Raw genomic sequence first — 27,162 nt, 5'->3', positions numbered from 1 at the left:
GCTTGGCTGTCAGAGGAGTAGCCGGGATGTAACTGGCCAGAACTGAGAGAATGGGCTGGGGGTTGCGGGGAGGGACATGGGATGGGGGGAGATAAGGTCAGAGGGGCTGACAGGACCTCAAGGCTGGGGTGAGGGCCTTGCTTTTATATTGAGTAGCCTATTTTATAAAAGGACCACTAATATGATACCCTCTAGCTGAGGTCGGTGTAAGTGTCTATAACTAGAACAACCTCTGCCCAAGGGGAAGATTTCCACTTACAAGGTAGAGAAGAGAGGTAGAGTTTCTGTTCCAGTTCTTACAGCTGTGCAGAAAGTGCTGCGTAAACTGTTTCTTAGGCCCATGGGCTTTATTGAGACCAGGAACTTGTTTTAGTCTTCGAAGAAGCTTTCTCTTCTGGATCTAGGCCTCTTGGGGCAGCCCAGGCTCTGACACTGAGGGATGTGTGCAGGGAGGAGCTTGACAAAGGAAGCCCAGGCAGGACCTTCAGGTGGTGGTGTTACCACATTGCTGGTCCCTGATGAAAACGACAGTAGATGCACATTTGATTCCCCCACTGTCCACTCATGTCTCCTCCCCAGAATGGAGAAGGTCTTTCTGGCCCTTCTGGAATTTTATGTGTAAAACCTCCCTTTCATTTTCAGCCACTGGCCTTGATGGATCTGGTGGTCAGGGCTACATCTCTTTTGGGTCCTGGAGTCAGCCCTGGAAGGGTTAGGACCTTCCATTTTGTGATGTGACACTGATGGGCATGTTGCAGATGTCATAGAAATGGCAGGCATAACCTTTTGTGAGTCGCAAGGCTCAGGAGGCAATTGGGAGGGAACAGAGGGCTGGTTCTTTACTGTGGGAGAGAAATGCAGCCAGCTAGCCCTCACAGTGACATCCTGCCCCAGGGAGACTCCTGGTTACCGTTTCCTTGTGGACATTTAGTAATATTGCTCAGATGCCCCTTCACATGCAGCACCTTTGTTTCTGTTTTGTGTGCTCCTCCAGCAGCATCTGTTCTCTCCTGGGCTGCAGGGTTGGGCCTGGCCACAGCCCAGCTGCTGTCAGAGGCTCAGATGCCCACCTGGAAATGGCCCATGTGTGCGGCGTTGGGTGCTTACTGAGAACATCCGAGATGGCAAACTCTAAAGCCAAGTCCTCATCTCCAGTATGAGCCTGTGGGAGTTAGTGACAGTTTTAAAGACATTCACTTGCTACCAGTCTCTCCCTCTCAGTGTGTGATCAGTGTAGGTGTACTTGCTCCTTCTGAATGCCACAACTTGAAGATGAAGATGGACTTTCATCTCACGTCATTGGGAAAGTCACTGGGAATGATGCTCAGAGGCCAAGGCATGGGGCCAAGGTGCAGACGTAGCTGAATGGGATACAGGTGGCTTGTGTTGTTGTTGGTGGTTCCTGTTTTCAGAAGATTGGCTGTGTTTGGGGGAGGATAAAAGCATAATAACTATGCCACTTCCCAGGGACAGGAGCTACGCTTTCTCCAGTTATTTCTCCCATGATCAGGGAGGGAGGTTGAGGTCTGGGGACCTGGCTGTCCCAGGGCGAATTTGAGTAGCTGGGTGTACCATCACAGGGCTGGCGGTTACTGTGGCATGAACCTTGCCAAGGGCAGTGACCAAGGGTTTTCTGGAGATGACTTATCGGGAAATTGGCTTTGTTCCCACACACTGCTGGGATGAGATGTTCCCAGTGCCATCTCCACTGTGCAGTCTCCATGACATTTGCATTGAGGAATCTGAAGACTTAAGGCTTTCTCTTTAAAATGTTGATGGTCACTACTTGAGTATGTTAAAGTGTCTGCTCTTCAAGTTAATTTTGTTAAATATATCCCCAAAAGCATTAATTCAGAGGCAACATTTACAAGTCCTCCACTTTAAAAACACAATTAAATTGTAAATGTATGTTTATTTGTAAATGTGAGTGCCTGAGGTCAGCTCGTTTTACTTCCTTCAGTCTTAATGACCTGCATTGCTGTGTAGTTCTTGAACTTAGGACTGAAGGTGATCAGGTAGGCAGGATGTCTTGGTCTGACTCTGCCTTGGATACGACCTTCCTCCTTGGTGGTAATGGGCTTATATTTGATGGGTCATCAGCATTTCAGATGGAGTGCAATATTTGGGCATACCTGGGATGTTAGAAGTGCTCTTTTAGGAGGAGGCTGAGATGCTCCTGAACTTAACCTTCCCTTTTGACTCTTTCTGAACTGAACATCATACTTGCAAGTGGTTTTTCTTCCCAGGATTAGGTAGAGAACACCTGTGAGAGTTGGGGGCAGAGCAGTCGCCTGAGGAGCACACCAGTGCTCAGATGGATTTATTTGAAGGAGTAACTGGAGGTGCTTCATTTAAATTGTGTGCACATACAGGTCTTTTTGGAGTGTGCTCAGTGCTATCTCACAGCTCTCAGTACTCCTCTCCTATCCTTTAGGACCCGATGAAAGATTCTGGCACTCCTCACTCACAGACTAACGGCCAGTTAAGACCCTACTCTACCCCCAGTCCCTGGACTTCTGAAGGACACTCACAGCCCAGTGAAGCCCATGGGAGGCCCAGGCGTCACTGCTAGCTTCTCACACTGAATATAAGTGGCCTCTCTGTAACTTTGTAATGGGGATGCTTTTTCCTTCTAAACAACCTCATTTCACAGTTGTTAAAAGTTTTGATTTCCTTTTATTTGGTTTCATCTACTTTTCTTGGAGATGGATTTATACACACCTGTATGTTTCTGCCACTTCACCTTTTCTGCTACCATTTCTTCTTCCCTCTTCTCTCTACAAATCCAGATTCTACTTGAGGCCCACCTCAAATAAAGCATTTCTAGATTCTTCCTCTCCTCTTCTGGACTCCTTTTTCAGTGTTGATTTGTAATAAAATGATGATTGACACATACGTCTCCCAGCCTTTACTGGGTCTGTGCTCCCGTGAAGGCGGGGACCCTGAGCTGCTCCTCCAGCTGTCCTCCACGGAGGAGATGCCCCCAGGTCACTGGCTCCTTGAAGGTCACCATTAGGTGCAGGAGCAGTATTTGTCAGCAGCCTGTTGGTGTCTGCATTCTGCTGGGCCAGGTGGGCCATAAAGTAGGAAAAGGGATGTCCCAGGTGCTGAGTAACAAGCATCTTGTGCTGCAGAAGTTCCTTTCTGGGTTCACTTATCACTCAACTATATAGCAATAAACAGCTCTTTGCTTTCTTTGGAAGCCTGAAATTACTGTGCACACGAAGTTTTAGAAACAAGTGTGGTTGCTTTGCTAGTGCTTGAAAACCTCTGCAGTTCCAGTGGGTGCGAAATTATCTCCGATGGGGCTCAAGGAAGTGTGGATTGAAGTGGCGGAGATGCATGAGGATCCACACGAGGCACTGCAGGTCTCTGGGCTCCTTCACGTGCTTTTAGAAGTTGGCGACCCTGGCCCCTGATCATTCATAAGAACTGCTAGTCTTTTCTTAGAGAAGAAAACCTTTTCTGAGATATTTGGGCAAGATTCAGAAGTGGGAGGAGAGGATGAAAACTACATGTGTGAGCATTCATGAGTGTGGGTGCACAAGTGTGTATTTGTGTGCGTGGTGCAGGGTTGCCTGGTGTGCTGCAACTTTGGGGAGCGGGGAGGTGTCTGTTGGTGCCCCATTTTCCTGTGTTTGTCCTATGCCAATAGGCTGTCCACTGAGCAAGGTCAGATGCTCCCAAGTCTGGTTGCCATGTTCCTTGTCCTTTTTTCTGTCTTCTCACTGCCCTCTGCCATTCTGGAACTGGTGGCTGGCAGTGAGATTTCCTACCTCATGAGAAGCCTTTGGAAGAGCACCTGAGCCCCTTCAGCAGGATAGGAGAATTCGTTGTTCATGTCTCATTTTTCTAAAGTGGCTGGCCACCTAGCAGGGTGTTGGCCTTTTCTGTATTGGCAGAAGGCTCAGAAAATCTTCATTGATTCCCGGGCCCAGGGAGCCCCAGTATGGGATGGACAAGATGCCACCAGGTTGGGGGTGAAGCGATGTGCCCACTAGTCATGCCCAGTGTTCATGTAAAGGTCAGCAGAATTGAAGGACTGATGTCCTGACCAGGTGGAGGCTGAGCCCCAGGCAGGTCCCCAAGGCCCTCCTGCTGTCTCTGGGCTAGGTTATGGAGCTGCAGCCTCAGACAATGCATTGGGCGTACATTGTTATTGTTCAGAGCTCTCTCTCTGTGGGACAAATAGGACATGGCTATGACGATGCTGGTTCAAGGCTATGACGATGCTGCCCACTTGCCCTGGGGTAGGACAGTTGGGGGCAGTGTGGTGTGGACCTGCATCCTCCTAGACGGTTCTCCCTTTCAAACCAGGTAGAGTGCCCTTCTCAGGGTTTTTCTGGCACAGATGACCCCTCTCTCCTCAGTCCTCAAGAGGAAAGGTGAGTCCTAGTTACCTGGAGAAGCCGGGCCCCCTGGCTCCCTTCCTGCCACAGGGAATCCCCAGAGGCCCCCAATCTCCAGTGACTCGGCCAGGTCTATTCATACTTTCCACACTAGCTCAAACATCCCTCCATCAGTGAGGCCTTTCCTGAGTGCCCCTGGCTGGGCCCTGCACCCTTGAGGTTCTTGTCAGCTCCATGCTGCTTAGAGCTTTGGTCTAATGCTCAGGCACGTGTGTTAAGGAACTACTTGTTTCTGTAACTGAGTTAAAGTTTCATCTGCTGCAGTAATCGAGTTTATAGCATGTAATTTCCTTCTACGAGGGACCTAGTTATCTTGAGATTATGTAGGGCTTTTAGGATGGTATAAACAAGCTGACCCTGCAGTAAGTTGTATGCACTTAGCACGTTTCAAAACTAAATTTTTTCAGACTTGTTAAAAGGGTTAAGTCTTAGGCTTAGTCCTTGAGTTAAGTTCTTAGTTAAGTCCATGGAGTCCTGGGCCCAAATTGAATTTACATGTTCAAGTCCTTTTTCTGAAACCTGTTTTTCTCTATAGTCAGTTTTGCTGTAATGGTTGTTTTGGAAAAGCAGATTTATTCTAACATTATTGATATATTAGGGCACAAGTGGAGCATAATATACAAGTTCTGTTTGGTTATGTGCAATTTTGTCCAGGAGAAACACTAGATAAGCTGGTGGCCTGTTTTGGTAAATAAAGTTTGACTGGGACACAGCTATGCCCATTTGAGGACATAATGTCACAGCTGAAGAGCTAAGTAGTTGGGACAGAAACAAATGGCCCACAGCCGAAAATATTTACTGTGTCCCTTTAAGAAAAGGTTTGCCGACTCCTGCACCAGGTGAATCCAGAAGACTGCTCCCAGCCCAAAGAGCACCTGCTGGTTCCCAGAATCAAAATGCACACACCTCAGGTGCACCAACCCACCTTGGGCCACACCCATCCCCTTCTAGAGTCAGACAGCCTCCTACCAGCTTGTCACAGTAACTCAGCAAACAGCAAAAGGTGTGGTCTTATTCATGGCACCCCATAAAGCTGTAGTCACTTAATATCTCATTGGGACCCTGTGCAGTGAGAGGTCAAGCCCGCTCCCCTTTGGGAGGAGCTCCCAGTGTCCTTTGGAAACCTTGAGTCTGATTCTGGGTGGTTGATGGGGTGTTTTGATGGACACTGCCTAGAGGAGCATAGTCTTTAGTGCTCAGCATCGTCTCACCCACTTGCTGTGTAACCATCACCTGCCTCAGTTTCCCCATCTGTAAAACAGGATGATGCTAGCGCTCACCTTGCAGGTGTTTGTGAGAATCATCTGAGGTGATCCATGTGGGGTAAATGAAGTAAGAGCCTGCATTTCTGTTAACAACAGAGGAGCAGTCGACTTTGGTCAAAATCTGAGTATCCATCCGAGTGTCGAAAGGGGGCCTGAGATGTCAGGTTTGGCCCCCTCCCTTTCTGAGCTCCTCTCCATAAAAACCTACATTTGTTCATTCATTAGATGTTTGCTGTGCACCTCCTGTGTGGCTAGCCCTCTTCTAGGTCTAGGGACACAACAGGAACTCTGATGCTTACACTCTGCTGCCTGCTACCTGGTGAGTGGTGATAACATCTGATTCCGGGGGGCTCATACCTTCGGATTCCAGGTGGCCTGGCCCTGTGCAAGGCTGTTCTCTCAGGCAAGGCTGCCATGCAGGCATTTATGGATGGCTGTTCCATCCTCCTCACTGGCATGTACATCATTTTAGCCTCACCATGTGCTTGTCACTCCAGATGAAAACACACCACTTAAGTATGATTAACAAAAGGCCTTTAGACCATATAGTGGAATGGTCCACAGTGGGCATCTTGAGAGAGTGCCAGCTGTAAAAAGGAGTAGAGACCTGGATTTTAGGCTCAGACCATTAGCCCACTTAGACTTAGATTTCCCCACCTTTGTGGGGTGGCATGCCCCTTCCATTGTCAACATGCAGAGGCTCTGGGTGAGTGGCAACTGTAACCCCTAGTGTGTGTTGGCGTGCCTCCCCCTGGGCCCCAGGACTGCTGCTGGGAGAGTCTTCCTAATGTTTTCTCATTTCGTGATTTTGAGGGCACAGGGATCTCCTAGCCAGGTGGCTGGGCCCGGAGCCCTCCTGATAATGTACAAGAGAGAAAATGCAATGTCTTAAACTTTAGTCAGTTTGTAGTGAGACTTGAGCAAACCTTCGCACAGGACTTGCTGTGGCTCCCTTCTGCCCGAGACCCTCCCTGCTCAGCAACTTGACCCCTGCCTGGACTGTCTCCCCAATTCCTGTTCTCACCTTGGCCTCACTCTATGGTGCTCCATCTCAGTACACTTGCCTTCCAGAAAGTCAGAATTTAGGAGTTTTTAATGAAGCATTCAACTTGCTTGCTTTGTTATGCCCTGTAGGGCATCTCCGGAAATCATAACATTTCATGAGGCTAATTTATAGAATTGTATGTTTAACTCAATAGCATGTACTAAACCTATACTATTTGCTTCATACTGAAAATGAAGATGAATGGGAAAAAGAAGTTTCTGCCATGGAAGAGTTTAGCATTGATTCGGGAGACTAGGTGAAGCCATTGCATAGTGTGGGGTTTGTTGTGGGCAGTCACGGTGAGGGACTGTGTGGAATGTGGGCCCTGTTGAAATGAGCCCATTCTGACACTGTGGCCTAGGGGCCCCTCGGGACAGCTAGTGGCCCAAGTAGAAGATGGGCTGTGTGGATGAGCCGAGGGAATTGGGTTTACTGCCTAGAGCTTGAGAGTTGTGGTAGTAAGTACTAGAGAAGGTGGACTTCTAAGCTGTTCGGACATTTGCCAGTACAAGTGGGACAGTGGCAGCACTGTCCTCTCAGCCCACTGAGGTTCCGTGTTCCTTTTGCATTCTTGATTCTGCCTGTTGGAGGAGCTGGCATTGTGTCCTCCCTGCATCAGGTGCCCTGCAGCACCTCCCTCCCCACTGGGCCTTCTCCCCTTGCCCCACTGCTGCTAATACTTGTCCTTTCAGTTCTCAGCCTCTGAAGGTGGCAGTGTTATTTTATCTGGCTTTCCTTTTTATCTTCGTGTTTGTGTTTTTTCGAATAAAAGACTGATACATAGTCACTGTTAAAAGGAATAATTTAGTACAGAAAGTGAAAGTTTCTTGATCACTTTACAGAGATGAGTGCTGTGGATTTTAGCCCCATTTCTTTCAGTTTCAATTTTTGTAAACTCAGTATTTTTTTTCTGCGGAATATAGATACTTTTAAACCATGTGAATGGTATTATACTATTGTGCAACTTTTCTCATTCAAGTTATTTCTGATGTCACTCTTTGTCTTCATATAGTATGTCTGTGAGGTATAGATGGAGGAACTGAGGCTCAGAAAGTGACAAAGTACGTGGCCAGTCACTCTCTGAGGTCCAGCCTCTGTTCTCTGCTGTGTCCAGTGGTGCAGGCTGGCTATCGGATCATCTCTCTGTTTCCCAAGTTAAATTGCATCCCTTGTACTCAGCCTTAACAGGGTTTGATGTTTAAAACTCGAGAGCTGGTGTTCTGGTATGAGTTTCTTCCAGAAAGACAGCCACCACATCCCTGCTACCATTGCTCAGAGATAGTCAGGAAGTGGCTCAGGCCCCAAGCAGAGCGAGGTCTGTTCCGGAAAGGAAGACCAAAGTGCAGCTTAGCTTTTCTTCTTGGACTCTTACCCAGGCACCTGGGTTTGACTCTCAGAGTGGGGAGCCTGTGGAGGGTATACAGGCCTGAGACTTGGCTTCGGGAGGCTTCTCATGCTTTTGTCTTAGGGAGGGTGGTTGGTCTTCTTGGATATAGGCAGGAGACAAGGGAGGGCATGCAGAGAGGCAGCACAGCCCCAGCCCTGAGACCACCAGGGTGCAGAGACCCACTTGTGCTGTATGTCTGCTTAGGGGTGCTTTGGTGGTGGCCCGATGGAGCTGCCTGCCCAGTGGGGCTTGTGTGGCCAGTGGCTGATGAGGCTGGCATCTGGACCCCATCATCACCCACCTTGGCATCAGTTGCTTCACAGGCCCTTCTTTCTTCCTGAGAAAAAAGGGTGCCCCATGCTGCCCTGAAGATGGTGTCTGCCCCATGTGCAGGCCTCCACCTGTCAGCAGATGCTCCTCAATCTCTATGTGGATCTGGGTAGACAGCTCATGCTCAGCATGTTCAGAGTACCTCTACTCTCAACCTTCTTCCTCCAGACCTGTTTCTTCCCCATCTCAGAAAATCAATTTCTTCTTTCTAGTTGCTCAAGCAAAACCCAACAAAACAGAGCAACCCTCTCTCGCCTCATTTCCAGCTGTTGGCATGTTATGATGTCTGTATCCTCTAAAGTGCAGCCCAGTATTATTTGGTCATGTCTCCCCACTGCTCTGTCTCTTTCCTGTCCTGAGCCACAAGATACAGAAGCCCCCAGTCTGTCCCCAAATCAGCCAGATGATTCTGCAGACTTCCCTGTGCTCCCCCTGACGTCAGTCAGTTCACACTCAGTACCCTTCTTCTCCTACCTCCTCATGCTCACTCACTTCTCTGGACTCTGGAACAAGTACCCCAAGTCCACTTTTCAGCACATCAGCTATCACTTCTCCCAAGCACGTATTGCTAAGCCTCACTTTCCTCATGTCTGAAATAGTATTCCTCATGGTAATCCTGCTGATATGTTAGTAACAGAGTAATATAAATAGTCCAGATAATATTAATAATAATGCCTCAGGGTGATGGCTCTGTGACTTTATTTATTCTCTTTTATACTGGCCTGTGCCACTTGCTTTCTGTTGGTCTCCTGAATCCTGTTGAAAAATTTTGGTTCCTGCTGTAGCATAATTCACCCATTGGAGTTGTTTTAAAACAGGTTTTCCACCTGAGGTTCTCAGACCAGTTGGACAGCAGTATTTTACTAAAATAAAGCAACTTTTGGTAGAGAGAGTTGAAATTTGCCTCTGACCCAAAGCCGTGTGTCAGCATTCTGCCCCAGATTCAGTGGCCCCATCATCCTGGGGTTGGTCTCTGCTGTACCTGTGTAGCTTGTAGTGTGGCTGGAACATGCCCTTCTCCACTGAGGAAGGCCTGGGCTGTATCCTGCTGCCTCCTGCCCACCCAGCCAGATTGGAAGATGTATCAGAGCAGGGTTGTGTTTGGAGAGAGAGAAGGGGCTGAGACTATCTGGATTCCAGTCTTGCTCCCTGTGTAGCCTGTGCCTCAAGCAGCCTTGCACCCTGGTGGCCTCATCTTTACAGTGGGCATGCTGCTGTCTGGATCTGCTCTGCAGTCAGCAGTCAGCACAGGGTTCCACCAAGAGCGTTCTGCTCTTTGTGGCCCGAAGTTCCTGATGGGCCTGTGGTGGAACTTCTGCAGTTGCAGCTTCCCCTTCATTCTCGCCCTCTCTCCAAGGAATTTTGAAGCTGTTCCAAATTTGCCAGCTGGGGCAGTCTAGCCTCTTCACCTGCTCTTTAGAAAGTATTCTAATGCACCTCCTCACGGCTTTTTTGCAGAAATCTTCAGTCATAACGTCATTCTTCAAGACTGGCTTCTTCCTGAAACTTCATCACCATCCCTGGGTCTGGGTTTCTAGGGCTGTAGCCACCAGCCGTGGTGTGCTGGAGTCATTGGTACTTCCTGCTGATATTAAGAGGAGTGCTCTCCTTACCATCACCTGCCCTCCCCAGGAACAGAGCCTTGAGAGGCCAGGGATTGGCCACAATAGGCCCCAGTGGGAGCTAAGGCAATCGCCTGGCTGTGGAGGAGGGGCCATCCCTAATGGCAGGCCACACCCTCTCCAGCTGTGCTTGTCCTTCCTGTGGTGGGGGAGGGGTTCAGAAGGTCTTGCCTGCCCAAGGCGCAGGCCAGGCCATCGGTTCTGGGCCAGGGGTTGGCAGCATTCCAGCTCCTGGGCTTAGGGTGAGTTGCCCTAACACTGCATACACAGCACAAACCTATAGATTCCTTGGCCCTCTGCTGGGGCTGGAGGGAACGGCCCTGTGGGTTTGAGGCTCTGCTCTTGCTCCTTGTGACTGCTTGTCCTACACTAGTGACAGTGAAATGAGGCCACTTAGTACCACTTCACTGATCTGGTCACCTGGCATACAATATAGTCTTGTCAGACCACAGCCCCAATCAGTGGGCAATTAGGAGGAAGGACTTCACACAGGGTTTGGGGTTCAGATGAGTTTTATGGAGAAGATCTCGGGACTTACCCTTAGGTGGGCTCTCCTGGGCTGAAGCAGAGGCAGAGTGGGGAAGCATGGGGCGTTCTGAGTGCAAGATTGTGGGGTATAGCGTTGTATGTGAGGTACGTTCTCCTTGTCCACGTAGGACTCCTTTCATCCCCAGTAGGCACCAGGCCAAATTGGGAGCTTCTCCCTCTGGGGTAGAATTTTCCCAGACTCCAGTGGGGGTCTTTCTAGCTTGAGATCCTGATCTCCCCTCATCTTCCACTCACATCAGCTTCTCCCTGATCCTGGGGCCAACACATACCTGCCATCCAAGGCAGCCCCAGAATCGCTCCTGTTATTCAGTTTTCTAAATGTTTGAGGAGCTCCTGTTTCAGGCCATGCCCAGGGGAAAGGTGACCCACCCCTCCCACAATGGTGGATACTCAAGGCAGTGACTCATCTGTAGTCTCACAAAGTGGGGCAGGATGGATAGAACTAGTGAGCAGGCTGGCAGGGTTTGTTGTGATCAGAGCACGTTGGACAAAGAAACCGTAGAATTTTAGGCTAAGAGGCACGTGGGAGCATCCCTAGCTTCCCTGTGGGGCAGTGAAGAGACGACAGGGAGGTAGATGAGGGGGTGGAGAGATCTGGGCGAAAGCAGAGGGATGAGGTTGTATGGGGCTAGCTGGGGTAGATGACAGGTGCAGGCTGGGATGCCAGGAGGAGTTGGGGGCAGATGGAGGTGAGGTCCTAGCCTGTGGCCCCACCCTCCATCAAAATGGGTGGGGAGTACCCCAAGGGTGATGTGGCCACAAAGAGACCTGCTCAGTTCGACCCTTTTGGGCTGCCTGTTAGGAGCAGATGTCAGTGCCACACTGGCTTAACACGTGTGCAGAGAGGCCACTCTGCTTCCTGCACCAGGAGCAAGAAGCAGCTGTCTCTTCCTTCCTTTCAGTCTAAGTCCACAGCAGGGCCAGTTGGGACTTTAAGGAGGTTGTGAGTGAGTTAGCTCAGGACCATGTCCCATGTATGATGACATGGCCCCTTCGTTGTTTTGTGTTGCTTCCCAGAGTGTTCATTGATGAGGAAACTGAGGCGTTGGATGCCCTGCCTGTGTGGACACAGGGCAGGGAGGTCTTGAGTGTAGGCACGCCACGCAGGTATGAGTTGGGACTCTCTGAGGGGCTCACATGGTGAGCTGCTCCTCGGGCCCCGTGTTGCTGGACATGACTGTTGACTGTCCTGAGGAGACCTGGCACTTTGGGAATTCTACTAGTGCCTGGCAGCTAAATTCCTTTCTGTCCCCTGGTGAACTCTTACAGTCTCATTTCTGGTGTCCTGCCCTGTTGGGACATTGAGGCTGGGCTTGGAATGGCCCCTTTAAGAGTGCGTGCCCGTGTCCTAGACTCTGTTGTGGAATGCCTGCAGCCTCCCTGCAGACAGACTTCACTGCCTGTCCTCTCTCCTGTCTCCTGTCTCTGTGAGGGTTAACAGCACTTCAGCTTGTTGTCTGGAACCGGTTTAGACTGGTTTTCTGGAAAGTGCTTTGTCTCTCAGACTGAATCCTGGGAAGGGTCATGTGGAACCCAGTGATGTCATGGGATCAAAAACTGACTCAGCTGTTTTTTCTTCTTTTTTTTAAATCAAGATATGTGTGTGCTGCAGGTACAGGGCTCTGACATGGTGACGGGCCAAACCACACCTTATTCAGAGTTTACCTCATTGGCAGTCAAAGGGTTAACTGTGACCCCCCTCCCCGCCCCCCCCACACTCTTCACCCCCCTGAGGTGAGCAGAGAGTGAGGAGGCCACCCTCACTGAAGGGGAGAAGGGTCAACCCAAGTCAGTACAGTGCAGGGCTGGACCTGGGCAGTGACCCTGTTCCTGTTTCTGGATTCCAGACACCTCCAGTTCACTGTAGGTGCTCAGAATCCCATAGGCAGGACAGAATTTTCCTCTATTTGCTTTGAGTCTGGAGCACCAAGGATTCCCTGTTTTTCTGATGAATGGACACCTTCCATTGTCCCTGTCCAGGTCTCTGAAGTCTCGGCTCCCCAGATGCTCCACTGCTCCTGTCCAGGCTTTACCGGGGCAGTGAAAAAATGTCCTAGACGTGTTTTTTGAGCCCAACGTTTGTTGTACCTACTTCTGCGATTGTCACGTGGCGAGGAAAATACTCCAGGCTGACACTTTGAAAAGTTTCTAAGAAGGTAACAACTCCATTGTGCCAAGTTTAAATGTGTTTTCTCCTTCTCCAAAGTTCAGAATGACCGAAGAAGCATGCCGGACACGGAGTCAGAAACGAGCACTTGAACAGGACCCAGCGGAAGATGATGTGGAAAGCAAGAAAATAAAAATGGAGAGAGGATTGTTGGCTTCAGATTTAAACACTGATGGAGACATGAGAGTGATCCCCGAGCCAGGAGGAGGTCCAGCCCAAGGGGTGCTGAGGGGGGCAGAGGTGACAGCCATTGGCAGAGGTGAAGGGCAGGCAGGCGACGGGCCTGTGGACATGCGCACCTCACACAGGTGAGTGGGAAGGGCTGGGCACTGGGACAGGCCCAAGTGTAAGGAGGTGGGCTCCAGGCTGCCCCTTCTCTACCCTGGCCTGCAGGAAGCAGCTTTTGGTGGGTTATCATGTAGGTGGCTGGGGCCCAGCCTTAGCGTCATTGTGCCCTCCTGGCTGAGGGACCGCCCTTCTGGGACCGGCATGTGGTGTAGGTCTCATAGGAGGGAGAGCGGAAGCCTCTGTCAGCAGGTCTTTACTAAACTTATACCTCCTATCTGTCGCTTGGTGCTTGTAGGAAAACTTGAGTTTTTCATCTCGTCATGCCTTCTTGCTTTTCAGTTCTGTGGCTTAGGAAGCCAGAGATGCTGTGCTCTGCCTGTGTCACTTGGCTGGGGGCACAGTTAGGAGTCCAGCCCAGAGTACCTCTCATACGTGTCACCATTCCTCATGGGCAGCGCATCTCAGAGTAGGGGCCACTCCGCTCGTGTCTTCTGTGGCGTGCTCTGATTACTTCAAGAGTAGCTTTCCTGACCTTCAGCTTTTGTGAGGCTCTTAAGAAAAAAGCTTGAAAGAAATGACTCAATGTACCACCCTATTTTTTTCACTTAGAAATCTTCTTTTCTCCTTATAAAGAGAAATTCAGGTCTAGCTTCTGCTCTTGATGTCACCCTTCCTCTCAGAGTTCTGGTGAGAGCCGTTCTCTCCAGAATGTTCACACCCAGATGTCCTATAAGCCAGACATCCTATCATAGGCATGCAGGTGTGACCATCGCCTCCCAGCTAGCCCCACAGCCTCCCTGTGGTCCATCCCTCGTCTCCCTCTCTGCCTCCCTTGCAGACTCCCCTCCGTATCTATTTGTCCAGGTTGGGGTAGTCGGCAGGAGGTGCAAAGCTGGGGAAACCTGGGGGCTTGTTTCCTTTTTGTGAGTGTTTATTGACCACCACCCCCAGAGGGGCCCCAGCCAGCAGTCTTTGTGTTAAATCCATTTTGGGACCCAGACTGTTGGCATCCTAAGGACTTTAGCAATTGCCTGGCCTGGTGTTTCTCAGCATTAGAAATTCTTACCTCCTTGTCTATGGCCATGCCACCCTGAATGAGCTGGATCCCATCTGACCTAGGAAGCTAAGCAGGGTTGGGCCTGGTTAGAACTTAGATGGGAGACCACCTAGGAAGACCAGGAGCTGTAGGCATAAAAAGACAAAAAATAAAGGATTGTAAGCTGACAAGGTCCTTGCAATCTGTGAGATCAACCAAGGGTTGCCTCACCTAAAAAAAAAAAAAAAAAAAAAATCCTTACCTCCTCAAGATACACAGGAATATCTAACTCCCTCCTGTTGTGAAAGCATCTTAGTCTAGGGATGGATGAGTAGTGTGTGCTTTGTGTTTCTGCTACCCCGAAAGGCCTCTTTTGTCTGGTTCTGCTTTCCGCAGCCTCTGTTTTAAAGCCAGAGTCCTCTTTTAAAGTTCTAGAAATAAAATTGTAAGTCCACGTTTCCTTTCCCTCTCTCTGACTTGGTCCTCAACACCGTCTCAGATGGGTGAGGATAAGGAGGAGCTTGTGTGTGTGGAGATCTGCTGGGTCCCTTGCATTCCTGGGCTCCTGGTGTACATTTTTTCTTGTAATCACCATGCTCCCCTACAGGACAGGCTAGTGAATTGTGAGGGAGAGGTTAAGTACTGAAGGATCTCAGAGCTGGAACTCAAACTGATATCGTTCTATTACCAAAGCCTGGGCTGCGTTTGGCCTCTGGGCCTCTTGGTCCCAGATTTTCCTCACTGTGACCATTGGCTTCCAACCCAAGGGCATAGCACTTAGATGTAACGTTTCCTGAAGTTGATGAGGTTTTATGACACGTAAAGGACACAAGGGAGCCAGGGGATAGCGATTATCCTAGGCACACGGGGCAGGGGTCTTCCTGAACGACCAGACACACGCTTGGGCATTGTAAAGCAGTGTGAGAGTACGGAAAGAGTCTGCTTTGGAGGCCAGCATGCAGAGTCAGATCAAATCACATTTCCTGATTGATCTTAGGCAGATGATCTTTGCCTGTGCTGCTTCATATGTAAAATGGGTGATAATCTTCTCCCTTGCAGGTTGATGGGTGACAGATTTGTACCTAGAATCAGCCCTGGTGCATGATGTGTCATGAGGGAAAGAAGTGTTGGTGACAAGTGCCCTGTAGTCTTAAGCTTCACTCAAAATAAAATGTCACATGTCTCCCTGAGTTCCCACACAGAATGAAGTACACTCGTGAGTTTTGACAGAATCATAGGATCAAGTCCAGCCCAGAGCCATTCTAAAACTGTTACTTGTTCTAGAGCAAGTGACCACAATTTTTCTGTTGGAAGTGGGCAGTGTTTGGATCCTTGTTTAGAGTGTTTGGCTTGAGACGACATCCCTTGGAAACCTACACACACACACACACACACTCACACTCACACACTCTCTCTCTCTCTCTCTCACTCACTCTCTCACACCTCTCACACTCTCTCTCTCTCACTCTCTCACTCTCTCTCACTCTCACTCTCTCTCACTCTCTCTCACTCTCTCACTCTCACTCTCTCACTCTCTCACTCTCACTCTCTCACTCTCTCACTCTCTCTCACTCTCTCACTCTCACTCGACCCTTGAACAATATGGAGGTTAGGGGTGCCAATCCCATGTGCAGCCAAAAATCTGCAAATAACTTTAGATACCTCAAAAACTTAATTGTCCCTTGGTATACATGGAGGGTTGCTTCCAGGACCCCTTGGAGAAACCAAAATGTGAGGAGATTCAAGTCCACTCTATAAAATGGCATAGATCAATGTATGTAGTCAGCCTTCCACAACTGTGGATTGAAAATAGGACATTTATTTTTTAGAATCTGCATATAAGTGGGCCCACACGGTTCAAATTCATGTTGTTCAAGGGTCACCTGTGTATGCGTGTGTGTGTGTGTGTGTGTATATATATATATATATATATATAACAGTGGTTGATATGGTTGCTCCATTGTTTTCCCAGGTTGGTGTGAAACCCTTATAGGGCAGATGGAAAGGCATAGCTCTATCTAGCCACAGCTTAGGTTGGCAGAAGCTCTTTGATTTCAGGTTTGCTGGGCCTTGAAAGACTAACATGCCAATTATAGATCATTAGGCCAAGAGAATATCCTTTTTGTTCTTTAATTGAAGTATAGCATACATAATGAAAAGTATACTTTTCAGAAACTGAATTTATCTTGTAGCTCAATCAAGAAACAATGTTATTAGTACCCCTCCTGCCCACTTGTTACTACCCTCCAAGGATAACCACTTTCTTGATTTGAACAGCCCACATTAGTTTTTCCTGTTTTTGCACGTTAAGTAAATGGAATTATGTAGTCTATACCCTTTGATTTCATTCAATGTATTGTTTGTGGGTTTTACCCATGTTGTTGATTGTAGCAGTAGTAATAGTAATTCATTTTCACTGCTATGTAGCATTCTTTTTCTAGAATTTATATTCGGCTCTTTTTCAAAACTGCCTCTTTTTCTTTCATGCTGGCTTACTCTTGTGACCCAATTTGAGTGTATTGAAGACTAGAGGGAGTTTCTGGTGGCTTCTAGCAAAGAGAATTTCCTTTTTCTTTAAGGAAGTGGCTGGTGAATTGAGATCACCAAGATAGTTTTTTGGATTTTTTTACACTATATTGGAGTGATTTGGAGCATGCAGAAGCAGCTGAAGGGGTAGAATCAGTTCTCTCCCTCTCCACAGTCTCCTTCCCCATTTCTCTTTGGTATTTTTTCTGACTTAGTCTTCCAATGTATGTGTGTTTTAGTTTAAAATAAATCAAGACGGGAGGGCATCTTGTAGCAGTGATTGAAGGAGGAGAGAATGTCATATCCTTTCCCCAGAGAAATAACTATGAAGCAGGACAGAACTGACACAAAAAATGAACTATTTCAGCAATCTGGAAGTTCATTAGATGCATACAACAATCCGAGAAGTGTTTGTGCTTAAGAAACTGCTGAACTTCAGGGAAGAACAATGAGAATCTGTGGCTTTGGCTTGGGACTCTTCCCATGCTCTCTCCCTAGCTCTATTGGTAGGGAGGTTCTGCCTGGCTGGTGCAGGCTGTGAGGGTGTAAGGGTGAGAAGGTGCTCACTCAGTTTAGGGTGATGAGCAGCAGCCCTGCCCATGGCCTTATTGGTTGAAGTAACAGTCTTGGAGATAGGCAAGTGGAGAGAGACCGTGGCTCTCTTAGCCTACGATCGTAGTTATAATTGGGGCAAGACGAAAACTATTTGAAGAAATAATGGCCAAAAATGTATTTGAGGAGAATCTCATCCAAGAAGCTCAACAAACCTCAAGTAGCATAAATACAGAGAGCTCTATACCTAGGCACATCATTGTCAAACTGTTGCAAATGAAAGAAAAAGAAAATCTTGAAAGTAGTAAGAGAAAAATGACTCCTCGCATACAAGGGATATTAATACAATAACAGCAGACTTCTCACCTGAGACAATGGAAACCAAAAGGGAATTGAATCACATTCAAAGTATATACTTAAGAAAACTGTCAACCCATAATTCTATATGCAGCAAAACTGTCCATCAGAAGTGAAGATGAAAAAGACATTTTCAGATAAAAACTGAGAGAATCTGTTGCTGGCAGACCTGCCAGTTCTTCAGGCCAAAAGGAAATGACATTTTGGTAACTTAGGTTGCAGGGAGAAATAAAGAACACTGGTAACGGTAAATATGTAGGCTAATGTAAAAAAGATTTCTCTTGCCCCTTTCTTCTTAAAAGACTAACATTGCATAAAGCATTAACTGTAACACTGGACAGAATTGACAAAAACAACTGTTTCAGCTCTCTGGAAATTGACCAAAAAATATATATAACATACACACACACACACGCATATATATATATATGTGCGTACGTACATGAGAAATATGTGGGACAGAAATTATACAAAACAGGAGGAATGAAATGGAGCTGTATCGGAGTAAAGTTTCTACATTTTACCAGGATCAAGTTAGTATTAATCTGAAGTAGATTGTGATAGGTTAATAAGATGTTGATTGTAATCCCTAGAGCAATTATTAAATAAATAACTTTAAAATACAGTTAAAAAACCATCAGATCAATGGAAGAATTTAATGGCACACTAAAAAGTATTTAACACAAAAGAAGGCAGTCAATGAGGAACAGGAATAAAAAAGAAGGAAGACCTATAGAAAACAAGTAGCAAAATGACAAATGTAAATCCTGCTACATTCATCGTTGCATTAAATATGAATGGTCTGAACACTCTAATCAAAAAGCAGAAATTAGACTAGATCAAAAAGCAAGATTCAGCTTAATTATATGTTGTCTATAAGAGTTACCCCTTACATCCTTAGGTAAAGGGTGGGAAAGAGATACCATAAGTAATCATAAGAAAAAGCTAGAATGACTATATTATATCAGATAGACTTTAAGACAAACAATATTTCTAGAGCCAAAGAGGGATATTTTATTACAATATATCAGGAAGACATAATAGTCATAAATGTATATCCACTTCACAACAGAACCCCAAAATACTTGAGGCATAGCTGATAGGATTGATAGTAGAAATAGACAATTCATCAGTTACAATTAAAGATTCAGTACTCCACCATCAATAATTGGTAGAGCAACTAAACAGAAAATCAGCAAGGTTCTAGAAGATCTGAAGTACATTGTCGACCCATTTGATTAAGGGGCCATCTATAGAACACGCCACCTGGGAACTACAGAATACACTGTCTGATGAGCACATGGAACATTCTCCAAAATAAACCATGTGCTAGGCCATAAAACAATTGTCTCAAGATAACTGTAATGAAAAAATAACAAGTGTTGGTGAGGATTTGGAGAAATGAGCCCTGATGTATGGTGGGAATGTAAAACAGTATAAACAGTTTGGCAATTTGTTACAAATTTAGACATGAACTTACTACATCAGCAGTCTATCCAAGGAATGTACCCAAGAGAAATGAAAACATGTCCACACAAAGGCAGGTTCATGGGCGTCCATAGCAGCATGATTCTTAATAGCTAAAAAGTGGAAGCAATTCACATATCCCTGTGCTATGTCCTTATGATAATGAAAAGAACCAACTGTTGATACAGTGCTACAACAGTAGATGAATTGCAGGCTCCTCATGCCAAGGGAGAAACACCCGACCCAGAGATCTGCTATGTGTTGTAGAATTTAATCTACAGGGAGTAACCAAAAAAGCAAATGGTGTAGAGATGGAGAGAAGGCAGTGGCTGCCAAGGGTAGGGGAGGGGTGGGTGGTAGCAGTGATTAACAGCTCATGGGCGCTTTCGGGGTGATGGAAGTGTTCTAAAATTGGATTGTGGTGATGGTTGCACAACTCTAAATTTACTAAAAATCATTGAATTGTACTCATATAATGGATGAATTTTGTGGTATGCAAATTATACCTTAATACGGATGTTTTTTTAAAAATGTGGTTAAAATAGTTTGGTTTCTCTTCTAACATCCATAAGTGTGCTCACAGGAAAAAAAAATCTACAAAGGTGGAAGTTGTGAGCCTGTTGGTCTTCCGAGGCCAACCCAAAGGTCATGGGGCACATGCTATCCTCCCCCACCCCACCCCAAGTTGGAACCATTAATTAGATGAGGCTAGAGTGGGTAATGAACACTGTTGGGTTCTCTGTTTTGTTGCTGTGGGAAGTAGTTTCTATTCCTTCACTTTTCTATGGAAGAGAGTCTCTGTCACAAATTGCTGATATTCAGAAATAATCTGGGCCACACACAGGTGAGAACAGCCCTGCCCCCCGCAGCCCCCACCACTCCCCCCGCCCTTGTCTTGGGTGGAGGAGCATTTAATTCAGTAGAACATGAGCTGCTTCTCCAGAGGTTCTACACTTGAAAGGTAAGGGCTGGGTCTTTTGTAACCCATGGCCTGTGTGGGGTGTTAGCTCCATGAACAGTCACCTCTATGTTTCACTGAAAACATATCTGAATATGCCTTGGATTGTCAGCAGGCTAGGACCAGGCTTGCTCTGTAACAGGCACTGTGCTGGTCCTTGGGGACAGAATTGATAGGATGCTAAATGATCACACTACTGTCTGGCATACCTTATTATGAAGGAATGTGCAGAGGTCTTGGGGAGACTGTTGAGGGGTATGGCTCAAGTGGGGTGGAAGACACTGGATGTCAGAGCAGACCATCTCTACTTCCTCATTTTACCTGGGAGGAAACACAGGCAGGGCAGAGACAGACTAGGAGCCCCATTTTCTCTTCTTAACAGTCTGCCATGTGGGCCTCGGGTGTGGCACAGGTATCCTGGTGACTGCCTGTCCTTGACTTCCATTGGGGTGTATCTTCCTCTCTCCCCTGCCCACATTGCATAGTGCATATCATTAGCTGTGGGATGGAGTTTCACTTGGGAACAAGGGCTTGCTTCGTGCACGGTGTGAGTGGGAGGGGCTCCTGTCTTCACCAAGGGGCCCTTGGCTTACTGGAAGCTGGCAGTAGCATCTTGAGCCATTAGAGATGTTATTGGCTTTAGTGTTTCTGGCTTTCCACCTCTCTGGGCAAGCACTTGGAAGCACTGACAGACTGTATCATGTACCAAAAGTGCTGTTTATTGGGCCAGCAAAACAGGACACCTTTGTTGAAGTTAGTGTCCTTAATGACAGAATCACTGCCTCGTTTTTCTTTTGAGATTTGGCATTTACTGAGGGGGTAGTGGGAGGTGACACATCTGTATAGATGTCACCTTTCCTGTGCCCAGGGATCTCATCGGCTGATTACATGGAATTAAGACAGGGCTTGGCTGCCTGCAGTGGTGTCTGTGGGCACATCATCCGCGCTCACATTATCACCCAAGTCCTCTTTCAAAGCAAAAATGAACCAAAATAACATGATAGTGCAGCCACATGGGGGTGTGTGGAAATGGGGCCTACAGGAAAAAGTTTACATCACTAAAGTTTTCCAAGATGAATCCATGTAGCTAGAGTTCTTGTTATTTGGGCAACACTCTTTACAACGGCCTGGGAGAGAAAAGATAAAACACAAACACCAGGGCTACCTGCTCTAGCAGGAAGTAATGCCAGTGCATACCGTGTGAGCCTCTCCTGGTTTGGTTTGCACACAGGCATCCATCTGAGTAGTCCAAAACCTTAGCTGGATACAGAACTTTGTTATCACCTGAGAAAGTTCCCTCAAGCCCTTCATGTTTCCTGCCCTCCCTGACTGGGTACACTCTCCCACTCTAGACTAATCCTGCCTCTTCTCAAACTTCCTTGGAATGGAGTCGTGCAGTTTGAGCTTAGTGTGGTCTGGCTTCTCTTACTCTCTGTGCTTTGAGATTCATCCCTGTTATGTATATCAGCATTTTGCTGAGGGACTCCTTTGTGGATATTCACAATTATCCACTTGCCTATCCACAGACACCCAGCTGGGTAAGCTTGACTGCTGTGATCATTCCTGAAGAAGTCTTTATATGGACATTGGTCCTCATTTTTCTTGGTAACACCAACGGGTTGAATTTTAGGGTAACAGGGTAGGTGTGTGTTTAGTTGTTTCAAAGAAACTACTAGGCTTCTTCCCCAAAGTGTCCAGGCCATTTTACTCTTGCAGATGTCGGGGCTGGCTACTTCATTCTCACTTGATATTGTCAGTCTTTACCATTTTAGGTAGTGGGTCTCCAGAGAGGTCTGGGTCCAGGTCCTGGCCTGCTTGTATGACCATCATCCTTTTCCCCTTGGTAACAGAAGGGTGATCGTTGCTGCGCTGGCTGCTTGCCTGCCTGGTGATGGGTGGGGGTCTTCGCCTGCCATGTGCAGACCTGCGGCCCCGCTCCCCCATTCTCAGGACCATGCCCCACTGCAGCTGTGCCTGCTTGCCAGCCAGCTGTCTGCTGGAATGTGTATCCTTGAATGAGCTGGGTGAATGTGACACAGCTGTGGGCTTTACGGTTCAGAAAAGAGCCCTGGTTCTCACAGCCCGGTAGGTATGGGTGTGGCCCTCACCCTGGCTCTCCTGCAGTCTTCCTCACAGGGATTAATCCCCCTGTCTTGTGTGAGAGCTTTGGAAGTCCTGCAGCCAGAAGCTGTTCTTCTTTGTGACCATTACTTCCCTGAGTGGGGGCTCTGGCACTCTGTGAGAGGCCCCTCAGAGCCCAGCCCCTCCCCAGCACCTGTTGTGGGCTGGCCACTGCCTTTCACTTCTAATTCTCTGTCTGCTGCTGGGCAACTTCCAGGAGAGCCTGGGCAGTCTCAAGGAGCGGCTCCATTAGCTCCAACTAGAAATCTTAGCCTGCTTGGGTTTTTAGCGTGTTCAGCGTGTGGGAACCAAGAGGTACGTTCCTTTGGAAATCAGTTCCTGGTTCTGTGCATCCTTGCCTACCTCAACTGCCACCTCCAGACTTCCATGGCCTCTCTGTCTCTTCCTCATTCTGTGCCTCTCTCCTTCCCTGTGGGCTCCTTATCCCAGTTCTCTCTCTATCCACCTGCGTTTATTCTGGACCATATCTTATTCCAGGTTTAATTGAAATTTGAGAGGCTTACCTGTACTTCTAAAAGTCATTAGATTATTTTAGGGTATCGGGGTGATAGACTCTGGGTGCCCTGTTTATCACTCCAAAAATGACCCCCCAGTTCACATGAGCCTGCCTGGTGACAGATAAGGAGCTCCACCATGTCACCACCTCCCTGTTAGGCCTTAATGGTGTCGTCCTCTGGCCATGGAAAGGGTAATTTCTCACCGGGCAGTGCAAGCCTTCTGGGGATGTCCTGTGTGGCGGCCTCTGTGCATGGTCATCAAGGTAAGCATCATAAGTGCTCATCTTTCAGCTGTAAGGAACTCTTCACACGTATGAGTTAAGCAAGTTTGAAGATCATTTGAAATTATTTGGTATAATGATGCAGTGCAATTTCTGATACCTTCTCACAAAGCACATGTTCCTGTTAGTGCTTTGCTTGTCAGGTGTTGACAGGCTCACCATGTAACTGGGGCCCTGGCTGCTGTTTCAGGTCATTTTATGCCAGGGAGGGCCTCTGACCAGCCCTCTACTTTGCTGGCTGAGAGCAGTTGTACCAGAACCACAACCAACCCAGGAGGTGGGAGTGGTGAGTGTACTGGCTGGAGCACTGGGGCTGAGGGATCTCACCCTGTCTCAGAGCCGCCTAACTTGATGAAGGAGCAGAATGAAGGGGCCTGTGCGTAGAACTGGTAGAAGCAGGAGTGAATGCCTGTGAACCCCCAAGGGCGTGTATAATCTCAGGTGGGATTAGCAGGGGTCACGTCAGGAGAGGAACATTTTCTTAGTTATCACAATGTGTCCTGGAAGAAAAGGCCTGTTTGCAAGAGATTTCTGAGATTTTTCTCTCAAGACAAGCATGTGAATCATAGTTGTGAGCCTGAGAGCGGGCAGCAGGTGGTGGGAAAAGAACAAGGGTAGCTGGCAGCCTGATTCCATTCACCCTTGTGTTGCCTGAGCAGTTCACCCCACCCTTGGAGCCCACCATCTTTTCTGAAGGCTGGTCTTTCTTGAGCCTGCATTGTTCAAGGATCAGCTGTACTAACACATTTCATTTTTAGTATCGCAGAATCAGATTAGTTAATATCTGATCTATTGTGAAGCTGTTGAGCTCACAGTGGCAAATACAAATTTTCCAAAATTCTTCATGTTGCTTATTGGAAGGTAAGACTTTATCATTGTTGACAAATACTGTTGGTTGTTTTCCTTGAAGCAATAGGTTTTGTTTTGAGCACTTTGGGGAGAATGGCTGCCAGACACCCAAGTCTGAATAACCACAGTGTGTCTGTCAGTCTTTCCTTCAGGTAGCAGGAGTACTTTATCTTGTCACAGAATATTAAAAAGACACATACTCAAGGGCTAAAGTTTAATACAATCAATAGCTTGTCCTTCTTCATTAGGGCATTGCCCAAAGTGTGACAACACTGAGTTCTGGCACAGTTTGGCACTGCTGTCCCAACTTGGCGAAAAAGGCGGATGTTGTCTTAGTGTTGCAGTGACCTGGCAGAGCCCCTGGAAGGATCCCGAGGACCTTTAAGAATTTATTTTTTTTAAAGGGGAACCGCTGCCTTACAGCAGCCAGCCCGGTGTAATGCAGAGGAGCTCAGGTGGGCCCAGCCCTGCTGTCTAGTGTGAGCAGAGGCCAGGATGCCTGGCAGGGCTCTGTGCTCACATCTCAGGTGGCACAGTGGATTATGTCCTACTGAGGTCAGACAGTGGAAGAAAGAGAAGCCCTCACCTTGGGACCTTGTCCTCAGAGATCTTTGGTTGCAGGGCAGGTGGCCGGAGGAGTTAATTCACAGCAGAAAAAGTGAGGGGGCTGCCCGGAATGTGCACATTGTGTTCTGTGAGGATCTTCAACTAGATGCATTTTTTGTACCTTTTAAATTTGATAAGGTCCCCTCAAGGTCAGCAACATCCATTCTGCAGATGAAGAAACCGAGGCTTAGTGAGATTTGGTGATGGGGCCAGGTTCCCAGAGCTGCAAAGATGCACCTGGTCCCCCTGGTCCTCCTGGCTGACTTGAGTGGAGTCTTGTGGCTGCTGGACTCAGAGCAGCTGGAGCAGATCTGGGGGTGGGAGGACACCTGAGCCTGAAGGGATTTGCCAGAGGAAAGTGGAGAAGGATCCAGCCGTTTGAAACAGATATTTAAAGGCGGACAGGAAACTTCTAGGCAAAGTGTGCACTTTCCATTTATCACAAACGTGTGTGGTCATCACAAGCTGGAAAGCAATGTTTGTTTCTTGTGTGTGGTTTACACCTGCACACAGGGGACTCTTTCTGTGAGTTCATGAGGAAGCTCACATCCCAGGAGGTGCGTTTGGGTTCATCTGATACATAGAGTCCTTTCTTGCTAGAGAGTACTCTTCGGTTCTCATTGTGTCCTCTTTGGTGGAAGATTGGCTCGGCATTTTATCAGGGGACCCAGAGGAAGGAGGAGACACTAGCATTGGTGCTGTGGCTGGCGCAGTTGGTGTTCAACATTTTTTTCACTCTCCCAGAGCCCTTTCACTTTGGGAACCTGGATTCTTGAGTTCCAAAACCCCACCCAGTTTCATGGGGCAAGCAGTGGTCCGTGTGTTGTGAGGGTTGTTTCTCAGTCAGGTCCGAGGACCCTATCCGTGTCCTCACACTGTCATTTCTTTATCAATTTGGGGACTCAACATGCAGGTGCTGCTGGCCATCCACAGTCCTTTAAGTATGAATAAAAACACTTTCCTTTTTAACCTAGTACAAAAATGGTGTTTGGTAACCCAAGGTAGAGGCGTGAGATTTAAGGGTCACATGAGATCCATCCTCTCCCACCCTGTACCCTCTGCAGGCCACAGGCCACAGGCACCCAGTTAGTCCAACCAGAAGGGTGCCTAGGTCACAGGGCAGTACAGAGTTCACACGGCAGCCTTTAGTGTCCCAGAGTTGGGCAGCCCTGTCAAGGCCACAGGAGCCTAGGTCTGGTATGGACCCAGGTTATCGACAGGCCATGGGCATGTGACCTCAAGAGGTCACTCCCTTCATTCTTTTATTCACCCGTTGCATGGGGGTGACAGTCAAGCATTTGAGAGGATTACATAGAAAGGTGCATCCTGGTGGCTGGCACAGGGATGGCTATTGTAAAGGCTTAGTAAATGTCCTGGGTGATTTTTCAAACCTGACATAGGTCAGCCTTTTAGTTTTATGACTAGTTGTTGTTAACAAGTGCCCCTTCCCGAATTTCTGAGCAGAGCTGAATTGGATTAAACCTTACTGGTGGTGTTGGGTGCAAGCTGGACAGATTGGCTGCTGGCAGGGTCAAGCTGCAGTGACTTCCTTGGGCAGGAGCTGGTCCTGTAGGCTGCCCTTTTGTCATTTGGTGTTGGGGTCTTTCTGTGGGGCTGCTCCAAGCTGCTGTCCCAGGAGGTCCTCTCTTCTGCCCACCTTCACCTTGCCTCTACAGCTCTTGGTGACTTCACACTGCTGAAACTTGCCCCTGTCACTGCTTCCAGTCATAGTGAGGTCCTCTGGGCTTCCCTTTACAGGCTGTGTGACTTTTTCACGGGCTTCTATGTACCTAGAAGGAGCTCCAGCAAGACAGATTGGATGTCTCCTGACCTTGTTGATGGCATACTGCTCCTCTGCTTCTGCCAGGCACCCTGGGACTGCCTGCCTCTGTACTGGGAGCCTTGAAGGGGACATGGGCTCACAGGCCTAAGCCTGGCCACATGTGCTCCCTCCTTTTCTCCTGAGGTGTTCAGCTGTAGCTGGGGCAGGGTGCACTGTAATGGAGTCCCAGAGTGATAGTTGGATCTGAAATCTCCAGAAAGAGTGATGGCTGGGTTTCAAAAATCCCATCGAAGCCGCTCACCTCCATGGTCTCTGTGGCTGAGAAGCAAAATGTATTCTGACTTCCCGGCCCCCTCAAAGCAGGCTCTGGGCTTTTCTCTTGACATCCCAGCCAACAGGGTGTCAAGTTACAGGGTTAGGAGAAGTGGCAGTGGATGCCAAGAAGGGAGTAGAGCAAAGAGGTGAGAAGTGGGTGGGCTGCAGGGTTCCAGAGTCTGGGGAGGGGACCAGACACTCTCCAAAGGCAGGCAAGTCTTGGGCTTTAGGGCGCAGTCTGTCTGTGCAGCAGAGTTCCCTTTCTTACCACATGGCATATCTCTGAGCGAATGGCCTCTGGGAAGAGGAGGGTGTCTAAGTCCCACATGGGGTCTCAATGAACAGCTGCTACGCCCACGTGGCCGTGAAAGGTCCCAGAAATGTGTGTGCCGAGACACCCAGTTCCCAGGTGCCTGCTGGTGAGATAGTGCCAGTGGTAGGACTACCAGGGAACTATTTCTGAAAATGTTTCTGGAATTGGTGCAGGGGTTGGGGGGTTCCTCATTGGATTAAGCATGTGGAAATGCTTTCTGGCTTTCACTCAGATGCCATTCCAGGTGGTATCTGAAGCCATGGTGGCTCCCAGGCCTGAGGATGACCCCTCCTTTCCTCTGGGACCCCTTCCTCATCCTTTTTCTTCATTGGGCCACTCTGGTCTCTAGCCAGGTCTTTCTGGGCCTGCACATCCATCCTATCCCAAGTCTGTATTTGCCACAAGCAGGCGTGCCCCC

General features: G+C 48.1%; 1 protein-coding gene and 1 pseudogene across 9 annotated transcripts in view; both read left to right on the top strand.

Annotated features, from left to right (window-relative positions):
* GATAD2A (GATA zinc finger domain containing 2A) overlaps positions 1-27,162 on the top strand; it is an 86,260-nt gene that overhangs the window by 41,268 nt on the left and 17,830 nt on the right. For 6 of the 9 annotated variants that reach the window (XM_023534576.1, XM_011366704.2, XM_023534574.1 and 3 more), the window contains one exon: positions 12,814-13,082. The exons of 1 other annotated variant lie outside the window; for it this stretch is intronic. In XM_023534576.1, the coding sequence (XP_023390344.1) occupies positions 12,820-13,082 (263 nt within the window). In that variant the 5' untranslated portion in view covers positions 12,814-12,819. The remainder of the gene's footprint in view (positions 1-12,813; positions 13,083-27,162) is intronic. 2 more of the 9 variants (XM_011366706.2, XM_011366705.2) reach the window with 1 other exon arrangement.
* On the top strand, positions 14,135-14,253 carry LOC111744071 (annotated as a pseudogene).

Source organism: Pteropus vampyrus, unplaced genomic scaffold (assembly GCF_000151845.1).
Source record: "Pteropus vampyrus isolate Shadow unplaced genomic scaffold, Pvam_2.0 Scaffold126, whole genome shotgun sequence".
Classification (NCBI taxonomy): Eukaryota; Metazoa; Chordata; class Mammalia; order Chiroptera; family Pteropodidae; genus Pteropus; species Pteropus vampyrus.
The sequence above is the reverse complement of the archived record's forward strand: the minus strand, read 5'-3'. Positions and strand labels throughout refer to the sequence as shown.